Raw genomic sequence first — 22,274 nt, 5'->3', positions numbered from 1 at the left:
CAAGAGAACAGATGGAGAATCCCAGCAGAGACATGGGAACTAGTAAAAGAACAAAAAAAAAAAATCTAGAACTGAAACAATATATATCAGAAATGAAAGATTCAGGGGGTACATAGGTAGCTCCGTCAGTTAAGCATCCGACTTTTGATTTCTGCTCAGGTCGTGAGCAGGGTTGTGAGAGAGAGCCCTGTGTCGGGATCGGTGCTGGGTGTGGAGCCTGCTTAAGATTCTCTCTCTGCCTTTCCCCCCCAAAATATAAAAAAATTCGGTAGATAGGCTTCAAGCAGATTGAATACTACAGAATAAGAGATCAGTGAATTTGAAGATAGGACAATAGGAACTATTTGATATAAAACATAGGACAGAAGGATGAAAAGGAAAGAGCCTCGATAACCAAGAAGTCTAACATTTATGTAATTGGAACTATGAGAAGAGAAAGAAATTGGGGAGAAAAAAATATTTAACTAATGGCCCCCAATTTTCCAATTTTGATTCAAAATTTTCAACCCACAGATCCAAGAAGGTCAGTGAATGTCAACCAGGATAAACACAAAATCACACTTATGTATATCATAGTCGAGTTGTTGAAAACCAAAGTAAACAGAAAAATCTTAAAGCAGCCAAAGGAAAAAGATCCTTTACCTATATAACAGGGTAAACAATAAAAATTACCACTGCTTTTACATCAGAAATAGTGAAAGCCAAAAACAATAGTACAGCATCTTAAAGGTCTCGGGGATGGGGTTAGGAAGGGTACTCTCAACCTAAAATTACATATCCAGCAAAAATACCCTTCCAAAATGAGGGTGAAATAAAGATATTGTCAGCGTTAGAAAAACTGGCGGTTTGTCATTAGTAGAGGGAAATAGAAGAATACTACCAGGTGAACAGCACAGTAATAATTGCTGCAGGCAAGATTGATCTGTGGATGCTGAAATTAGTTGGTGAAAGTTTGAGGAGGACAGGGATATTTATATGGTCTCAAAGTATCTTTTCTAAAATATTCATTAGCTGTGAAGGAAAGGAGTAACTTTATAGTAGAGAAACTTGGCAGATAACATCTTAAAGAAGATTAACATTACCAGTAATAAGACATATTGACATAAACCTCCTTGACATGATGCACTGAGGATGCAGCATAATTTCTTTGGCATTATTGTGGCATGCTGCAATAATGCCACAGAAATGCCACACACACACACACACACACACACACACACACACACACCACATCTCTTTATCCATTTATTCAGTCAATGGACATTTGGGCTCTTTCCGTGGTTTGGCTATTGTTGATAAGGCTGCTGTAAACATTGGGGTGCACGTGCCCCTTCAAATCAGTACTTTTGTATCCTTTGGGTAAATACCTAATAGTGCAATTGCTGGGTCGTAGGATAGTTCTATTTTTAACTTTTTCAGGAACCTCCATACTGTTTTCCAGAGTTGCTGCACCAGTTTGCATTCCTACCAACATTGTGTAAGAGGTTTCCCCTTTCTCTGTGTCCTTGCCAACATTCATTGTTTACGGTGTTAATTTTATCCATTCTCACAGGTGTGAGGTGGTAGCTCATTGTGGTTTTGATTTGTATTTCCCTTATGATGAGTGATGTTGAGCATCTTTTTATGTGTCTGTCGGCCATCTGTATGTCTTCTTTGGAAAAATGTCTGTTCATGTCTTCTGCCCACTCTTAACTGGATTATTTTTTTGGGTATTGAGTTTGTTAAGTTCTTTATAGATTTTGAATACTAACCCTTTATCACATATGTCATTTGCATATATCGTCTCTTATTCCATAGGTCGCCTTTTAGTTTTGTTGTTTCCTTTGCTGTGCAGAAGCTTTTTATCTTGATGACATTCAAGTAGTTCATTTTTGTCATTAGTAGAGGGAAATAAAAGAGCATTGGGTATTATATGTAAGTGATGAATCACTAGATTCTACTCCTGAAACCAATATCGTTCTGTATGTTAACTAGAATTTAAATAAAAACTTGAAACAAACAAACAAAAAAACGAAATAGATAACACATCATCAGAATTTGTAAGATTAAAGTAGTGGTTAGAAGAAATACTATAATCTTAAATGCTTACATTAGAAAAGAACAAGACTTAAAAACAATGATCAAACCTTTCTTTTTTTTTTTTTTTAAGATTTTATTTATTTGAGAGCATGAGCAGGGGGAGGGGCAGAAGGAGAGGGAGAAGCAGGCTCCCCCCTGATCAGGGAGCCCGATGAGGGACTCAGTCCCAGGACCTTGGGATCATGACCTAAGCTGAAGGCGGATGCTTAACCAACCGAACCACTCAAGCGCCCCTGATCCCAATCTTTAAAGATAAGAAGCTTAGAGAAAGAAGAACAAAGTAAACTCAGAGTAGCTGTAGGAAACAATAAAGATGAGAATGGAAATCAAGGAAACAGAAGATAGACAAACAGTAGAGGGGAAAAAAGTGATACCAATGACTGACTCCTCTTAGAGATCTAAAAATTGGTAAACCCATATCTAGATTGATTAAGAAAAAAGGGGGAAATATAAATTAGCAATAATAGGAATGAAAGAAGGGACATCTCTACAGAGCCTACAGATACTAAGAGGCTATTAAAGGATTATTATGAACAACATTATGCCAATAAATGTGACAACTCAGATGAAATTCTCAAATCCCTTGAAACATAAATTACAAAACAGACACAAGAAGAAATGATGTCTACTCCTATATCTGTTTAAAATTAAAGTTTTTTGAGTTTGTAACTAAAAATCTTACTGCCAGGAAAACTCTACACCTAAATGACTTCAGTGGTGAATTCTGTGACACATTTAAGGAAGAAATAATACCCATCTTATACAAACTCAGAAAATAGAGGAAAAGACAATACATATAGTTCATTTTAAGAAACCTGCAAACCGAGATTATCAAAATCAGATGTTGACATTGTTTGAAAAGAAAACAGAGATCTAGTACTCCTCATAAACATAGATGTAAGATTCTCAACAAAAAATTAGACTCTCAAATCCAGCAATATTTTAAAGTATAATATGACCTGATAGAATCTATCCTAAGAATGGAAAGTTGGTTTAATACTCAAGTATCATTCAATGTAATTCATTATAGGATCATATCAATGGATGAAGGAAACTCATTCGGCTACATTCAGCACCCATTCATGATTTAAGATAAAAACAGCACAAAACTCAGTGTGTTAGCAATAGAAACAAAGGTAAAGAACTATTTCTGTATCTGATAAGATACTTACTGGATAAGATAGATGTGATCATAAAGTGAAATATCCATGTTATTCACAATAAATGCCTTTAATGTTTTATACCAGGTAGTTTTTTTCTTTCTCCATTTTTCAATTTCTTTCTATTTCTATCATCCCTAGGACAGAGGGTCCTAGTTGGTGCAATAAGGCCAGAAAAAGAAATAAAATTAATAAAGATCAAAAAGGAAGAATTAAAACTGTCTATATTTACAAATGACATAAATATACAGAAACATTTAAAGGAATTTACAGAAAATTATTAGAATTCATGAGTGAATTTAGCCAGATCACAGGGAAAATGGTCAATATTCAAAAATCAGTGAACAAATGGAAAGTGAAATTTTAAAATGTATTTACAATATTATAAAAAATGCAATTCTTATGGATAAATTTAATGAAAGATGTGCAAGATCTGTATACTGAAAAATTCAAAACTTGCTGAGAGAAAGGAATCCAAATAATGGACCAACTTTATGGATTAGAAGACTTAAAATTAAAATGTAAATTCTCACCAAATTGACCAATAGATTTAATGTACTACAAATCAAAATACCAGCAGGTGTTTTTGTAAAAGTTGACAAGCTTATGTGGAAATGCAAGGCACCTAAAAAAGCCAAACTATCTTGAAAAAGAACAAAATTGGAGGACCTGCACTGCCTGGTTTGAAGACTTAACTGTGTAGCTATAGTAATCCAGGGAGTGTGATATTCCTATGCATCTTGAAAATGAAATTTAGACACGATTCTTTGCATTAGCCAGCATTTAAGTTATTTCAATAGCAAGTATTTTTTGAGCTTAAGTGTACTAAATATTATAGGAGGAGACAAGCCAAATTAGGTATAGGACCTTTTATGTATCTGATATTTATTGGATAAGATAAATATGATGTGATTACAAAGTGAGATTTATCTCCATCAATGTCATTCACAGTAAATAATCGTGTCTTTAATGTGTTATGCTGGGTAGTTTTTTCCCTTCTGTATTTTTTGTTTTCATGTTTTCCCTAATGACTACATATTCAATTTATAATAGAACTAATAAACTTTCTCTTAAATTGAGTCTTTTAGAAAGTAAGAGTCCTGTTATAACTAGGTAGAGTAGGAGTTCAAGACAACTTGAATCTTGTTGAATGGACAGGATTTGAGTATGGGAAAGTGAGAGGACATAGATGGAGAAAAACCTCATTTATTCATCACATGAATCTGCATGAAGTTATAGCAGTGAATAAAACAGAAATCCAAGCCCTCGTGGACCTTATGTTCTGGTTGGGAGAGGCAGAGAATAAACAGCATAAATAAATATACTGTTTTATATAGTGACAAATACTAGGAAGAAAAAATAAGAAAAGGGCATAAGGAGCAAAGGGTAGAAGATTACAATTATAAATAAGGATGCCCAGCAAAGACCTCTTTTGAGAAGCAGACAATTTAATATAAATTAAAGGACATGAGGGTATCTAGGAAAAGAATACTCCAAGCAGAGGAAACATATGAAGCAAGCACACGTGTGCTGTATTGGAAAAAAAAAAACAAGGAGACTAGTATGGCTGAAGCAGACACAATAAGTTAGTAAAGGAAAAGTTGGGGAGGGCAAATTATAGAGCCTTGTAGGCAATTTTAAGAATTTTCCCTTTTATTTGAAATGATATGGAAAGCCACTGCTGAGATTTTTGAGCAAATGGGTGACATGTTCTGATTTAGGTTTTAATGATACTGTTCTTTGGCTGGTTTCGAGAATAAACTGAAGGGACGTGAAAGTGGAATTTAAAGAGACCAGTTAGGCTATTGCAGTAATTCAGGAAAGAAATAATCGTGGTTTAGATCAAGTTGGTAGCATTGGAGGTGTTAAGAAATGATAAGATTGGTATAAATCTTAAAGACAAGAAGATTTGCTGGCAGATCAGATATGGAGAGACAATGTGAAACAAAAAGTTGAGGATGACCCAGAGTTTTTGGCTGAACAACTAGAAAGATTGAAATGCCATTAACTAAGTTGGGGGAAAATGTAGGAGGAACAGATTTGGAGGAGTTTAAGAGTTTTGTTTTAGGGGTGCCTGGCTGGCTCAGTAGGTAGAGCATGCCACTCTAGATCTCAGGGTTATGAATTCAAGCCCCACGTTGGGTGTGGAGTCTACTTAAAAAAAAAAAAAAAGTTTTATTTTAGACAGGTTTGATTTGAGATGCACTTTGGACATCCCAGGTGTAGTTGGTATGCAGTTGGAGTTTAAGGTAAGAGTTTAAGAGAAGAGGTCCAGTCTGGAGATGATAACATGAGGGTTGACAGGATATGGATATATTTAAAGCCACGAGATTGGATGTGATCATTATGGAGTCAAGATATGAAAGAAGAGATCGAAGGACTGAGGCTTGAGTCATTCCCATATTAAGAGATGAGGAGAGATGAGAAGGAAACAGCAAGAAACTAAAAAGGAGCAGCCAGTGAGGTAAGAGGAGAACCAGGAGAATTAAGGAAACCAAATAAATAATTTCAAAGAGGAGGAAGTAATCTATGTCAAATCCTGCTGATAGTTCAAATAAGATGAGGATTAAGAATTGGCAGTTAGATCCATTGGTGACTTGATAACAGTTTCGAAGGAGTGTTGAGATGAAAGCCTGATTGGAATGAGTTTAAGAGTATGGAAGTTGAGAAATTGGAGACAGCAAGTACTGTATATGCAGCTTTTTTGTTGAGTTATGCTATAGGTATATAGAGAAAGATGTGGTCACTAAGGACAAAGTGGGAGTAGAGTTTCTTTTTTAAGTGAGAATGGTATTATATTTATATACTAGCAGGAATGATCTGGTAGAGGGAGAAATAACAACGCAAGAAAAAAGTAAGAAGAATTGCTGGAGTGATATACTTGAGAAGGCCAAAGGGGATGGGTTTTAGAGCACATGGAGAGTTTGGCTTTTTCTAAAATCAGGTCTGTGTTGGGAATCACCAAGACCATTCCCAGGCTTGATGATTGTCCAGAGAGACTCATAGGACTCAGCATATAGTTGTACTCATGGTTATGATTTATTACAGTGAAAGGCTATAAAGCAAAATCAGCAAAGAAAAGGTGCATGGGGCGGGGTGCCTGGCTGACTTGGTTGGTGGAGCATGTGACTCTTGATCTCAGGTTGTGAGTTCAAGCTCCATATTGGGTGTAGAGATAACTCAAAAATAAAATCTTTAAAAAAGAAAAAAGAAAAGCTAGATGGGTGAAGTCCAGAGGAAACCAGGTGCAAGCTTCTAAATGTCCTTCCAGGGGAGTCACACCAGATGCATTTAATTCTGATAGCAATGAATGGTGATGTGTGAAGTGTTGTCTATGAGAGAAGCTCAGGAGAAATTCAGTGCCCAAATTTTTTATTGGGGGCAGGTCACATAGACACCCTGTGCCTAGCATGTATCACAATCCCAACCAGAAGGACAGCAGGTGTTCAGCATAAACCATATTGTTTGCAAAAACAGATTCAACATAATGAGCTATTTTTACCATTTAGGAAATGATGGGAGTATCCCAGAATCTAAGGTCCCAGACTACAGCCCTGAGCCAAATTATATGCAGTCCATTATAAGGATAGCAGTCTCAGGCTTACTGTGTTAACTCTTTTCTGCATAAGGTCTAATTTATTCATAGTAACAGGAGAGAAAGCATAGATGAAGGATCAATGTGGAGGACAATAAGCAAAAGTTTGGTAGTGGAACTGAGGATACTACATGGAGACAGAAAAGATTTTTTAAAAAGCAATGCTTATTTTAAGAATATGTAATTGTCAGTGAATAAATGTTATGGAATGCTGGTTTCTTTCTAAATGCAGGTGCACAGTAGAGAAGTAACTTGGTAAGATATATCAATATGATGAGGTACTGTATTGCTATGGTAACTGTAATTGTTCCGAGTTTTTGTGATGATTTCAATTTCAAATGATCTTACTTATATCCTATAAAATCTAATATTCTGGTAAACACCAAATATAATTACACCTCTAATATCCAATATAGCAAATGGTAAGACATGATATACTAAACCAAGTGTTCTGATTTGGGTTTAGAAAACCAAAGCGTAGCTATTAAAAATATTTGGCAGAATACAAAATAGTATGTATATACTAATTACAAGTAAATGAAAATGTATTTCTGTATCTTATGCAGAGTTATATAAATAGTTAAATTTTCTTTTTCCTATAAAATTGCTTATATAGAGGGAAGTGTTTAGAATTTTTGTTATGATACCAAGACTTCATTATGCCTGTTGACTTTTTTTTTTTTAATAGGGTCAAGAATTTGCTCCAAAAAGTGTGGCAATAATTGGTCATTCTATGGGTGGCCTTGTTGCAAGAGCATTGCTTACATTGAAAAATTTTAAACAAGATCTGATAAATCTTCTTATCACACAAGCCACCCCTCATGTTGCTCCTGTGATGCCATTAGATCGTTTCATAACCGGTAAGTACTATTACATAAACACTAACTGACCTCCCCATTGTTGTTTAAGATTAAACAGATCCTGGGGCGCCTGGGTGGCGCAGTCATTAAGCGTCTGCCTTCGGCTCAGGGCGTGATCCTGGCATTCTGGGATCGAGCCCCACATCAGGCTCCTCTGCTGGGAGCCTGCTTCTTCCTCTCCCACTCCCCCTGCTTGTGTTCCCTCTCTCGCTGGCTGTCTCTATCTCTGTCAACTAAATAAATAAAATCTTTAAAAAAAAAAAAAAAAAAAAAAAAAGATTAAACAGATCCTTGCATCTACTTCCTTTAAGAATATGCTGCAGATTTACCATGTGTGAAGCAGCTCAGTTTCAAATTAACACCTCCATTTCTGAGCATCTTTCTTTGTGACTTTCAACTTAGGCTAATAACTGAAACTGCTGTTAGTTTTCTCTGTCCATAGCGTCTTACCATGGAGAACGTGTGTCTTATAATCCCTACATACTTGGGAATCAGTTTAATTACTCTTGGGATGACTTTCTGTCTCTTAAAGTATGTTTAAACTTCTGTGTTTTGTTAACTCTTCCAGTAATCTATTCAAAATAAGCTTATATTTAAGTAAAGCGGTAGAAATGCCTTGTTTTAAAATAAATAGATCTGCTAACACTTTCTATGGTGAGATAGAATTGCTAATATTTACTACTGTATTTTGGGTGTTGTATTAAAAACTTTACATGATGTATTATTATTTCACTTGATGTTTAGAGCAGTCTTTTGAGATAGGTACCATTATTACTTGCATCTTTAAAGAAAGTCAAGTATTACCTGCACTGTTCATTGAAATATTGTATGATAGAAGAAGGTCTTTGAAAACAAAGAATTATTTCCCGATCAGTAAATTTACACCACTTCTTAACCTATCAAAATTAGCATTATCTTAATTTTGATGAAAATGGGAAATATACCTTATTGACTCCAAAGCACCCATTTTACATAACATTGTCAAGGAGTAGTTTATTTGCTGGGATATCTGGTACAATAGTACCAACAGTGAAGTTTAATTTTTTTCCTTACTACATTTAAAACTTTGCCTGTAGAAATTTTTCAGTAAAAATTTAATTTTAGTCAAGTTGCTTAAATTTGCTTTACTAATTCTAATAATTACAAATGACCTGTAGGTTTAGAAAAAAAATCAAAGGCATAGACAAGTCATAATACTTGTCATGATAATCAAGAACTTTTTTTTATTACATTTTATATGAATGAGTCATGTATGTTAAATTAGAATTGCTCAGAATATATCGTTAAGAACTCTTTGAGAAAAGAGCTTTCAAAAGAGTCTGATTTTATTGTTTTTGAAGGGTAGTGATGGTCTGTCTCTAAAATGCTCGGGCTGAAAGTAATTCTTAGGGTCGGGTGCCTTTCTAGTAATTAGCAAGCCTCTTTTTTTTCTTTTTTTAAGATTTTTTACTTATTTATTTGACAGAGAAAGAGACAGTGAGAGAGGGAACACAAGCAAGGGGAGTGTGAGAGGGAGAAGCAGGCTTCCCACCAAGCAGGGAGCCCGATGTGGGGCTCGATCCCAGGACTCTGGGATCATGACCTGAGCCTTTATGCTTAACGGCTGAGCTACCCAGGCGCCCCCTTATTTATTCTGTATTTATTTCACATTTCATTAAGCCAGAATTAGAATAAAAAAACAAAAGTTCAAGGGGTGGAAGATCTTAGGTTTTTAGGAGAACTATATGACCTTCAGCAGTACATTCCCTGTTTATACTTGATGGAAATGCTGCCCTTACATAGGGGGAAGGAAGCTGTGCACTGGGCTCCGCACTGTAGAGGGCTCTGCTCCGGCACTGCCATTCTCCACAAGGTGAGGAGTATATAGGCCAAGCAGCCTCCCCACTTGCAGGCTGTGCCTTTACTTCCAGGTGATGATCTAGGTAACCAGGACTTCAGACTTTTCTTCCATGGCCTGTGTGAGCTTCTTACCTGAATCTGTCCCGAGGGCAGGTTTGTAAGTAAGGTTGAGTTGTGGCTAAGGAATGTCTCTGCATGAGGTACACATAGAGCTTGGATATCCTGCATCCTTATAATGCAGGATGGAATTAGGATGGGAAGAAAAGACGATAGTTCAATGATGGGTTAGAGATCTTCTCTTCCTGTGCTGCCATAATCTAGTGTCCATCTCTGAGGTATCCTGGAATTTGTAATTTGAACTTTGCCTTCCATGTTATTTCAATGATATATTTGTCAAGGTAGGCAGAGAAAATATGTTTGATTTAACAGTTCGTTAGCTGGAATTTTTACTTTTAAATATTTAGACATAAGGCCATGTGTACCCCATTGGTACTCTTGTCTCAGGACCTGCAGATGTTAGGATTGGGTCTCCTTAATCACATTCTAAGTAAATACTGCTGAGATCTTCAGTGGGAGGAGTTTCCTGTTCCAAAATGTTTGAAGCCCTCAATGGGATCAAATGCCAGGATGAAAGTACATTAAGTTTTGATAATCAGAAAAGGAAATGAGAACTCCTCTGCCCTCTCCTCAAATCTTTGATACTCTTTTTCTCATCTTCCATAGATGAAGTAGAAAAATTACAGATTCTTCTTATTGAGCTACCTGTTAATTACTCTAAATGAGTAGAATCTTCTTAATCTTAAGATTTTCCACAACAGCATTGAGTCCCAAGACTAAAGTGATTGTTGTCCTAATTGTATTTTAAGAACTTAAATAGTACTTTGTGTGGTGTGGCTGGCCATAGTAGAGAGCTGCTAAGCTCTCACACTGCCATGATTAGGAAGATCTACAATTATTTAGCATAGTGAACGTGTATCTTTGGAAGAATTTTAGGGGTTTCTACTTGCTACACTGTGTGGCTCGTGATCTAGCAGCATCCTGTGGGATGTAGAGAACTGTTTGTGTATGGACTTGTCAAAGCTAATCAAGTTTGGATATATTTTTTCTTTATTGATAACTTCAGTAACTCTTAGTATTTGTAGTCTTATTTAATGGGACAACAGACTCGGTAAAGATGTTGATTTTACTCAGAATAGAGAAATGTGAATAACATTGTAGACAGTTCAGTATGGCTTAAACAGAAATTCCATTTAATATTGTTGCAGGGAATGACTAATTTTTAATGTGTGTCTTTATTTCCTACCAGATTTTTATATGACTGTAAACAACTATTGGATTCTAAATGCTAGACACATAAATTTAACCACGCTTTCTGTAGCTGGAGGATTCCGGGATTACCAAGTTCGTTCAGGACTGACTTTTCTACCAAAATTAAGCCATCATACCAGTACCTTATCCGTTGTGGTAATCTTTTTAAGATTCTACTGAAATATTAACAGAATGGATATAGTAGGGTATGAAAGGAGAAATATGTAGTTGTTTGAAAATGACTACTGAGTTGTTGTAGTGCTACTGTGTGTGTATGTGCACGTGTGTGAAAGAGATTTTATGGAAGAATGAATATGAATATGTTGGGAAGGCAGAGGCATGGGTCCACAGAAAGTGAAAAGGATCTTAGAAACTTTGTGAAAATGACTTATTTGTGAAAGTGACTCTTATGAATAGTTGTTCCTTGTTTAAAATAAGTACCTACCCATTCATGAGAGTTTTAACTATAAGAAAGTGTGGACTGAACTCCAAGGGCCCCTTGTTATATCTGAGTGGTATATAGAATAGAAATGGAATATCAAACTCTTGATTTCTGAACTTGAATAAAGGTTTACCAATTTTAAAATTTAAAAATTAGCTTTGATAGTATAACTAAACCCTGATTGATTAATCTGCTAATTATTCTTCCCTGCTAGGACATCAAGTATTTGGTCTTTAACTGGGATACATAGCCTCTGTAAAGTGAGTTCGTGTTTCCTTTTAGGTCTTACATTATTTCTTATATTTTTAACCTTGAAGTCTTCAGTTAAGATCTGAACTTTTTAACTCTACACAGTATGTAGATATTGCCTATAGTATGTATACATGTGTATACTGCACATCATCTCTAAATATAACTTAATTTCTAAAAAAAATCTGAAGTTCCTTTTGCTTTTTAGGAGATAGTGCTTTATTTCATGGTTATTCTTTTCCTAAATACTCCCTTGCTCAGTTCATCTATTGCCCCACCTTAGATTACTATTCATTTATTAAACAAGTATTATTAAATGCTTGCCACACATAGAACAAAAATTGTTGAGCCATTCTGCTATTACCCACTATTTTCTTGTTATTGGAGGAGTTGTGATATAACCATAATAGCTTTGAAACTAAATTGATAAATCTCTCAAACCTCATTATTGGTATGAATCATTTTATTTGATGTTGAATATTTGGGGCAGATATTTGTTGGAAGTCCTCAAAACACTAAAGATCAATTCTTTAGTAAACACAGATATTTTAGTCATATAAAATTGGATGTGATTATTTCTAGACTTGGCCTGGAGCTTGTTGCTATATTGATGCCCCTTCCTGCAGCTTATCTTTTAAAGAACTTTGGTTTCTTTAAGTGTGTGTGTGTGTGTGTGTGTGCGTGTGCGTGTGCGTGTGCGCACGTGCCTGCGTGTTCAACCTGTGCACACACGTCTGTGTCCCTCTTTCCTAATCCATTTGATAATTTGTTGCTTTCAAGGAAGCTTGTATTTCTGTATCTCTGATGAAAATATTTTACCTCTTAATGGAATTTTCTCAAAGCTGGTTATTGTCTGAATTTTATTTAGTATTTTAGCCCCCAAATAGCTTATTGCCTTTCATATATTTACATATGTTTACTTTAAGAAAGTATTAAGAAGTAAAAATTTTTTGATGATTCTCAAGAATAATTAATTGACATTTAGTTACATTCGGACTAGAAAAATCAAGTTAGAGACCTCAGTTGTATTAGTATTAGTAAAGTAGGCAGAACTGCTGTAATATATACTCATACAGATAATGGCACTTAAACATTTTGCTCCTATACCTGCCCTAGGTATGTATTTAAATTGGTGGGTAGTTTTTGAAGGAGTCCCATTAAGGGACCCAGGCTCACAGTAAGCAACCCTTTCTTGAATGCAAAGAGAGACGCTGTGAAAAATAATATCAGGTTTACTTAACATTTCCTGTTGTATGTAAGATGCTATTCACAGGAAAGTCATTACCTGGTATGAAAAGGAGTCTCTAGTTCTTGCAGGGTGCTGTGCCGTTGTTAGGAAGCCTTCTTCAAACACTTACATTTTTTAGGAGCCTTTGCTGTTATGTCTCTAACTAGTAGTTTATATCCTAATCTAGGGATTTTTTCAAAATCAGTAACCCTGGACCATACTTGTAAGAGTCTGATTTGAGGGCACCTGGGTGGATCAAGCATCTTACTCTTGATTTTGGCTCATGTCATGATCTCAGGGTCATGAGATTCAGCCCTGCATTGGACTCTGTGCTGAGGTTGGGGCCTGTTTAAGATTCTCTCTGTCCCTCTCTTAAAAAAAAAAAAAAAAAAGAGAGAGAGTCTGATTTGATAGCTTTGGAATTGTGATCAGGCATATTTATTTTGAAAAAGATCCCTAAGGCTGGGTGTTTCTCAGGGGCACCAGATTGTAGAAGTAACATCTTAAAATTTATCAAAGGGTAAACTAAAATTATTTAAATAATTGTGATTTATTTAAAGAATCATAAACTCATCCTCTTAAAAGAGTAATAAAGAGTTAGATATTAAACTTCAGTAAGGAATCTGTAGATGCTTTAATAATTTTCAAAGGGTAATTTAAGCTTGACTAAGCAGTAATGATACTGATTTTCTGCAGGAACTACCTTAATATTTTTGGATCACCTTTCTAAGAATGCATCATTTAAATATGTCTATGTATCATAAAATAGTGAAACTAAAGTTACATGTTTCTAAATATTAGCTTATGAGAATTTCAAACCTTTGGGAGAATAACAAATGTGCTTTTCTTAAGTTGGATTTTGTTTTTCTTGTCCTTTTAGAGTTCTGCAGTGCCTAAGACCTGGGTCTCAACAGACCACCTTTCCATTGTATGGTAAGTTAATATATAATAGGCTTATTTTGGTGGTTTGTGGTGGTCCTCTTTTCTTATCAGTGCATTGATTGGTTTGTTAGCTTTGTTAGCACTTTATCCATAAATGAATAAAGATTTGGGAGAAAGATTGACTTAAGGGCTTAGAACTCTAACCTTGGTTTTTGTCTCAGTTTGACCAAGGTTCCCTTGATAACTTATAAAATCATCTCTTGAAGAACCACTAGCATGAGTCTCAAATGAAGCTAGAGTCAAATATCAAAATTTTAGAGTTTGTCATAGTTAGGCAGAATCAAAGGTACTTGTGATAGGACCTTCTGAGTTCTTGGCCAGTCACCGAACTCAGGGACTTGATTAATATAGCATTAAATATTGTAGAACAGCATATGAAAAACCAAGTAGGAGTTAGATTTACCCTTAATAAGATTAAATAAGGGTCAAGAAATACATAGACCTTGTATCTTATTGCTATATGTTTTGGCTTAAAGATTCTTTTTTCACTTTCCTCTAGCTATGCAGTCAGTGGTTGCAAGAAGCACAAGTTTAGGCATATAAAGATGGGGCAGACAGTTGTCTATAGCTGGGGTGGACAAGGAGACTTAGAACAGAAGGACCCTGATAGTTCCATTGTTAAACGTCCAGGAAGATTTAATTTGCTTTATTTTTATATGTTTCAACTTTAAGATATATGATTAATAATAATAATGATTCCTTAAATACTTTTAGAGTTTAGAGCAGTAAAGAAAACTCACATATTCCATTAAGTAATAGAATTGTGCATGTTTATATCAAAAGTGTTATTTTAAATAAAGTTTCATTTGTAACATTTTATTCTTTAGGTGTAAACAATTGCAGTTGACTACAATTCGAGCATTCTTTGATCTTATTGATGCTGATACTAAACAAGTATGTATTTTTAAGCTAAAAATTACTTCAGTAAAGTAAAAGCTTTTGTTATGGCAGGGATGGATTTTATACTTTTTTTACTTTCATGAAAGTAGAAGACATGTTATATCAACTGGAATTAGTTTCAAAATAGAAATATATTTTTATCTGATAATACTTTGATCACAATTAATAGAATGCAATGAAAATGAAAAAGTGAAAAGATGCTTTAATCTTCCCCCAATTCTTCCCCTTGTTTAAAATTCGATATATATCCTTTTAATTTTTTTTAACTTAAGGAAAATACTACAAGCTATTTTATTCTTTTTTTAGTAATATGTTGTAAACTTCATGATGTAACTTAATAGACATTTTTGCTTAAAGCATCTTTATCTTTCTGGTAGGATCGAAATGTCTTCATTCATTGACTAACGCGAGCTTGCCAGAAACTTAAATTATGTACTTTTAGTAGTTGAATGTTTTTTTGTAATGAGATTTCACTTACAAACTCTACAAACTAGTGATTTTCCAAGTTATTCAATTAGCAGGACACCTGGAAATTCTAGTGCCATTTATAGAACATCATATTACTCTTTCTTTCATGTCTGCCAGCAGATATATAGTAGTGAGCACCAAGGGTTTCAGCAAAATTCAGGGCATTTTATCCATGAACTTACATTTTTTTCTGTGAATTGGGAACAGATTGCTATTTTTCATCTTAAGTACCCTTTTTTTTTTTTTTAACCTCAGGTCATCTTGTAGTCCTTCACTGTTTGATAGAAACATGTTTTGAGAACTGTGGCTGTAGCTTCTCCTTTTGGAGAAAAAGTTCCTTGTGTATTAGGTAATTTTCTTCATTATGACAAAGTGTTTAGCTTAGATATTTTTTGATTCTTTCTCTTGAAGGCCCCAATTCTTTGAGAGACTAGTATATGTGGCCTCTTTCTCAAGAGATCTCTAGGTAATGCTTTCCTTATTTTGTCTTAGAACTTAGAAAAGCCTCTTATAAGGCTTTTCACTCTTGGAAGTGGGTTAGTGTTTATGTTTTTTCCTTAACCCTTCAGAAATCTGCAGAACTACTATTAGAATCATAGATACTTACCTCTCTACTGAAGAATAAGATAAAAGAGAGACCCCCCAAAAAAGAGAGAGAGATCCAAATTGTGTTTTACCACACTTTACGCCACAAGATGCCATTTTTAAGTTAGTATATTTATTAAAGTAAATCAGCTTTATAGAGTTAATGAATTGGTCATGGAATGCAAACGTTTTTCAGTTTTTCAACCTTGTTTTAATTGTGAGTCTTAACTATGGCAAATGTTTTTTAGTCAGTTTGAGAGAGTGCAACTAGATACAAGAGTAGAACCAATTAAAATTGTAAGACCAGTTTGTATTTGGAATGACATTTGGTAGGCTTAGGAAAAAACCCCATTTCAACCCATGAAGAACAGTAGTATCACAGACAGGTATATTCTTTAAAAATTGTACAGAAAGCTAATTTTCTTTATTGAGGTATAGTTGACACACTACATAAAGCTAATTTTAATAAATCTTGTTTTCCATTAAATCCTGAGATGAGAAAATTTGTAATACTAGTGTGTAATAAATTATAATTCTGGATAGATAAGTAATTTATAGACACATTTTAAGGGACAAATGAGAAATTTTGGTAACTAATATTGCTAAGAATCAAAATATGAAACTGAGTTCTGTTTCACAAACTCACTAATATAATTGGACTAAATATTAGACAATAAAAAGTTAGTATGTGATTGCTATCCCTCAAGAAGATATTAGGAAGAGAAGCGAACATGTATACAGGGAAACTATAACTCAAAGCATAATTAGTCCCAAATATGTGGTACAGAGGAATCAGAATTAGAGAATAATTTCTGATGGTTATCAGCATAAAAGACGTAGCTGAGAAACTTATGAGTGGATGGATTCCCTAGAGAGTGAGTAAGGATGGGAGAGTCCTGAGTTAACTAAAATTTTTGGCAGAAAGGCCTATGACTTTTAATTGATTGTGAACAGATGTGACTGCTTTTAAAAAAAAAAGTCAAAAATAGTTTTATATCAGATTGAGTTGATTGAAGTATTGAGTTTGCATCAATGAAGATAAAATTTCCGCTGCCTTCTACTATAGTTACACGATATCTAAGGAACTATATTCTGTTTCGTATGTTGTATTATAAGGAGGACATTAACAAATTTGAGTTTATCCAGGGAAGGCAGTCAGGGTGATAAAGGGTTTGAAACAGTTCTATGAAAAACAGTGAATGTTTTTGAAGTTGTTTAAACTGTAAAGAAATGTTTTATTGGATGGAGGATGTAACAGTCTTCAGTTTCTTAAAGGGCTGGCCCCTAACTTAATGTATCAAAGTAACAGGGAGTCAGGTATTTGCTCTAAATATGGCAGGGCATTCTCCTCATAAGAATTGTTAAAACTGGAATGTATTATCTTCCACAATAGCAAGTTAGAAATAAATGTTCAAGCAAATTTTGGGTGACTTCCTAAGGAATTGAAAAGATTTACTAGACCTGGGTCCTCACTGTCATTTCTTTGTCATTCTCTCATTATGTTGTTGAGAAAATCACTTACCTGTCAGGGCCTCAGTGCTTAAACTAGAGAGTTGAATAGTGGTAGATTCTGAATGGATTTTAGACCCAAGTCCTTTTTTTTTCTTTAAGGGAGGAACTGATATAAAGTTGCAGACATTTATTGTGCTAGGGTATTTTAAAACAGACAACAAAAAATCCTATTGTCTGCTCTCATTTTCATTTCATGAAAGAAAGGATGTTTAGACACAATGCAAGTAAGTAAGACAGGGTAAAGCAAAGTAGTTTCCAAGGAAGGGCAGTTGGCAATTCATATTTTCTCTAACGACCAGCGAATTCTTTGTTGTGGGATTGGTACTGGTCTGAGTTTGGAAAGTAGTGTGTTGGAATCACTAGACTGGAGGATCTCTTAAGTTCTCATCTGACTCTATACACCTTTGTATGTTTTATTCTTAACTGTTACTTGAGAGGCACTAGTTGAATAATAATTAAAAGCATGGGCTCTGGAGCCAGACTGCCTGAGTTTGAATCCTGGCCCAGACTGTAAATAGGAGTATGATCTTTGGCAAGTTCCTTAATTTCTCTGTTCTTTAGTTTCTTAGTAAAAATACAGATGAAAGGATGATTATCTCCTAGAGCTCTTGTGATGCTTAAATGGGTTAATAACATGTTAAGTACTCAGAGCAGTGCCTGGCCCAGAGTAACTGTTGGCTCTTATCATTATTACTTGATGCAAAGTTTCATTGAACTATCACAATGGATATAAAAGGATATGAAATGTATCATTATTCTTTCTAGATAACTCAAAATCCCAAGAAGAAATTGTCAGTTTTGAATCACCACTTTATAAGACACCCAGCAAAACACTTTGAGGAAAATCCAGCAATAATTTCTGACTTAACAGGTTGGTGGTAATAACATGTTTTTATTTTAAATTGAGTTCTATTTTTAGGTAAATTTGTTATTAGCGAAGTCTTTGAAACTATGGTACTTAGCTACTATAATCCTATTATGTTTTATTAATTTCTCTGTGATGGTTTCTTATGATGTTCTTGATTAAGGAAGGGAAAAAGGAGAAAAACAGTTTATAAGATGTTGCTGATAAAAATTTTGTTCTGAAAATAGCATGAGAAGTACAAAGTTTTAAAGATAGAGTTAAATGTCTATTTCCTGACAGTCACGTCAAATACTATAATTATTTTTTACTTCAGTTTTCAGTATCAGTCATTTTTCAGTCTTCTTTTGGTTTAACAGTATATCATTTGCTGTTAATATAATACCTGTTATACTCAGTTTGGAAAATAAAATAATTCATTTCTTTTTTATTGATACTTCTTTAGAGTAAAGATACCAAATAAATTTAAAATATTTTACTTGATACGAATGCTAGTTGGTGATGAGCACAGATAGCATCTTACTAGATTTCTTATTTTAAATAGCCATTGTTCAGGAAACCACTTCTTTTTCAAATCCTGTTGTAATTGAGAAGTATTTCGTGAACATTAAGTAAAAGGAATGGTTTCATATTTAAAAAGCAAGCCAAACAAATTAATTTCCTGTACTTTAGGGACATCTATGTGGGTTCCAGTGAAAGTGTCCAAATGGACCTATGTGGCTTACAATGTAAGTATACCATCAATGGATTTTTTTTTACTTTTTTTCAAAAGCATTTTGGTATTTATCTTTAAAAGTTAAAGACTCTTGGGGCACCTGGGTAACTCAGTTGGTTGAGCGTCTGACTTTTGATCTCAACTCGGGTTTTGATTTTGGGGTTGTGAGTTCAAGCCCTGCACTGGGCTCCACACTGGGCATAGAGCCTACTTTAAAAAAATAAAATAAAAATAAACAAAAGTTAAAGACGCTTTTAAAAAGATAACTATGTATATTTTCCCATATTAAAACAATTTAATGATAATTCCTTAATAATATCTAGTTAGTATTCAATTTTCCTGTTTTATCATAGCTTAAATTTTTTGTTTCTTTCTCAATTTAAATGAGAATACAAATAATGTCCATATATTTGTTGATATGTCTCTTATTCCTCTTTTGATCTCTCATACTTCCTCTACCCCTTTTCTTTCCTTGTAGCTTATTTGTTGAAAAAACAAGTCATTTGTCCTATAGTTTCATACAGTCTTGATTTTGCTGATTGCAGTCCTTCAGTGCCATATAGTATATTCCTTAATCTACTCTTTTCCTGTAACTTAGTACTTGGATCAGATGCAGTTGTTGATCAGATTCAGTTTTTGTTTTGGCTAGACTATCTGTTTGTGATGTTAGCAGCTGTTGAAGCATGCCTAGAGTCATTAATTCATTTAGGGGGATGCAAAAATAACTCAATTATTTTTTTCTTTATTAACTGGAACACTGTATTGGGAAATTTCTTATCTACTAAATTTATCAAAAGTGGAACATATCAGAAAAGGAGAAAATTATAGTTGCTTTAGATCTTTGGATCTTATATTTACTGGTTTTCAGAAATAGCGAGTTGACTCATGGACCTCCTCCATCAGTGATCCTAAGGGGTTTTGGGGGATTTTTCTTCTAGTATTATTATGAACTCGTCTTTTAAACATATTTGTATTTCTATCTAAAATATTAAAATTCTTCTGTCTTTGACCAGTGGAAGTCATTTCAAGTTAGGCTCCTGAATCTTTTTGGTAAAGCTACTCTTCAGTTGTCTTTCTTTGATAGTTTCTTTACTACCTAGTATGAGAAGATGCTTGAGCTCATTTTGTACATTTCCTGCTGCAGACCTTGAATCAGCTTTTTCTCTAAGAAACTCTTCCTGTTATTTGGGAAATGGTGTCTAAAAAGCATAATTTGGGCACTAGAGGTGTTTATGGCTAGGGGGTTAGCATTTCTAGGCCTTTTCAGTGGACAGAGCTAAGGAATGTATTTTATGTTGATCATTAGACCAAAACTCAAACCCAAACAAAAAACATGCATTTATAATGCTGTTTCTAAGACATATTTGGGACTGTAGGGTACCTGATATCCCTGACTTAACATCTGTATCTTCTTCCCACTCCTAGAATATTGGTTCTTAACAACACCAAGAATGATAAAATTAGGATAATTTTTGCTTTATCTGGATATTTAAATGATGAAATTATCCACTCTCTTAATTGTTTTATTATGTTTTCCCTCTTTTTTTTTTTTAGGAATCTGATAAGATGTATTTTACATTTCCTCTTGCAAATCATAGAAAAATCTACACTCATGTCTATTGTCAGAGCACCATGCTGGTAAGATAATTGGTACATTTTATATAAATCTAAAAGTCTACTTTATTTTTAAAATTCAACTAATATCTAATAAGTCTCTTCTTTAGCTATGAACTATTAAATCTAATAAGTTGAAAAATATTTGTCTGACACAGAGTTTTGATTGAAAAGTATTAGTCAAAATGTTTCTATAACTGATAATTTACTATTAAATTATACTTTTGGCTCTAGTTCAGGTCTTTCACCCTGTTTTTTTTTACCTTGTTTACACTGTGTTTAGGATGAAGGAATTTAGTTCGAATATCCTTTAATTCTAAAATTGTTAGTACTTTTAAGAACAGATATATTTAAACAAAGCTATTCTATAGGAATTTTATGAAGTAAATACTGTTTTTCCGTTGGTTTCTATACTAAATTTGCAGGGCTTTTTATGCCAAACATTCTCTAAAATAGTAACTTTTTGTTACAATATTATCTAGACTCAGAGTTACCAAAGTGATGATTTTACATATTTCTTTTTAATGAATACCTACTATCAGGCATTGTCAAAAAATGTGTTACATGCTATAGTGTGCCTTTGTTATAGTTGGAGTATTTAATAATTTAATAATTTGTCACTTATTTCTTACTTTCAGGAACTTGTTTCCCAATTTGGGTTCTTTTCCCTCTTTTTGGATTTTTTTTTTCCTGCATTTCTCAAGCTTCTTCACTTTATATTTGCATTTTTCATAATTTCTTTCCTCTTCTCCGTTTTGTTAGGTTATTTGTATTTAGAACTGAAATCTAATATGTCACTTAGTTGGTAGATACTGCCATTCGATATATAGTAAAGTCTTCAGAAATGATAGGCAGGCATTGTGGGCTAGGTGCTAATGAATACTAATTTTAGTGGTCTGACCAGAGTTTTGCATCTCTCACAGAGACTAGCATCTCTCAGCTTAAAATCTGGTTGGGCAGTTTATCTCAAGAGAATCTGGCTCTACACTGCTGGCTTAAAATATTCAAACTCACTTAATACTAAATTCCAAATCAGAATGTCAGTATTATAGTGAGAAAAATCCTTGCCAAAGTTCAAATTCTCCATTTGGCTTATTGGAGGATCCCTTTTCTGTAATTAAGGTCCATGGGTATTAATTAGCATAAAGTTAGGTAAATTTTTAAAAGCTTTTCAATTTGTATTATAGAAGTTTTTGATCATATAAAAGTAGAATATAATAATGAAATCTCACATAATTATCATATAGCTTTAACAGTTATCAACACTGCCATTTTTATTTATCCCTTTTTCATTTTTTTTTGACTGAAGCATTTTTAAAGCAAATCCTAGGCATTTTATCATTTCATCCTTAAATACTTCAGTATGTTTTCTAGCAGATAAGAATTGTGCATTTTAACTATAATATCATTATTTCATCCAACAAAATTAATTATTAATTCCTTAATATCATGTGATATCCAATCAATGTTCAGTTGCCTTTATTCAAATTCTAAGTTGGTTTATTTGAATCAGAATCCAAAAAGTATACATGTTATATTTGATTCATGGATCCTAAGTTTCTTTTATAATGGCCCCCCCTCTTCCCTCCCCCCATCTGTTTATTTGTTCAAGCAACTGGATTATATGTTCTACAGAATTTCCCACATTCTAGGTTTAGGTGACTATTCTCATGTTTTTGTTTTTGTTTTTTTTAAGATTTATTTATTAGAGCATGTGCGAGAGAGAGACAGAGAGAAAGAGAGAGCATGGGGGTGGGGAGGAGCAGAGGGAGAGGGAGAAGCAGGCTCCCCACTGAGCAGGGGGCCTGACGGGCACTCTATCCCAGGACCCCAGGTTCAGGACCTGAGCCAGAGGCAGATACTTAACCAACTAAGCCACCTACATGCCCCTCTTGTGGTGTCTCTTAACATGTATT

General features: G+C 34.2%; 1 protein-coding gene across 1 annotated transcript in view; it reads left to right on the top strand.

Annotated features, from left to right (window-relative positions):
- The window catches only part of PGAP1 (post-GPI attachment to proteins inositol deacylase 1), a 73,297-nt gene that overhangs the window by 14,538 nt on the left and 36,485 nt on the right, over positions 1 to 22,274 (top strand). The window contains exons 4-10 of the mRNA XM_045806379.2: positions 7,523 to 7,694; positions 10,840 to 10,997; positions 13,641 to 13,693; positions 14,530 to 14,596; positions 17,933 to 18,038; positions 18,702 to 18,757; positions 20,299 to 20,382. Coding sequence (XP_045662335.1) covers positions 7,523 to 7,694; positions 10,840 to 10,997; positions 13,641 to 13,693; positions 14,530 to 14,596; positions 17,933 to 18,038; positions 18,702 to 18,757; positions 20,299 to 20,382 — 696 coding nt within the window. The remainder of the gene's footprint in view (positions 1 to 7,522; positions 7,695 to 10,839; positions 10,998 to 13,640; positions 13,694 to 14,529; positions 14,597 to 17,932; positions 18,039 to 18,701; positions 18,758 to 20,298; positions 20,383 to 22,274) is intronic.

The sequence above is a fragment of the Ursus americanus genome, chromosome 1 (assembly GCF_024610735.1).
Source record: "Ursus americanus isolate L20-20 chromosome 1, mUrsAme1.1.p, whole genome shotgun sequence".
In the NCBI taxonomy this organism is placed as follows: domain Eukaryota; kingdom Metazoa; phylum Chordata; class Mammalia; order Carnivora; family Ursidae; genus Ursus; species Ursus americanus.
The sequence above is the reverse complement of the archived record's forward strand: the minus strand, read 5'-3'. Positions and strand labels throughout refer to the sequence as shown.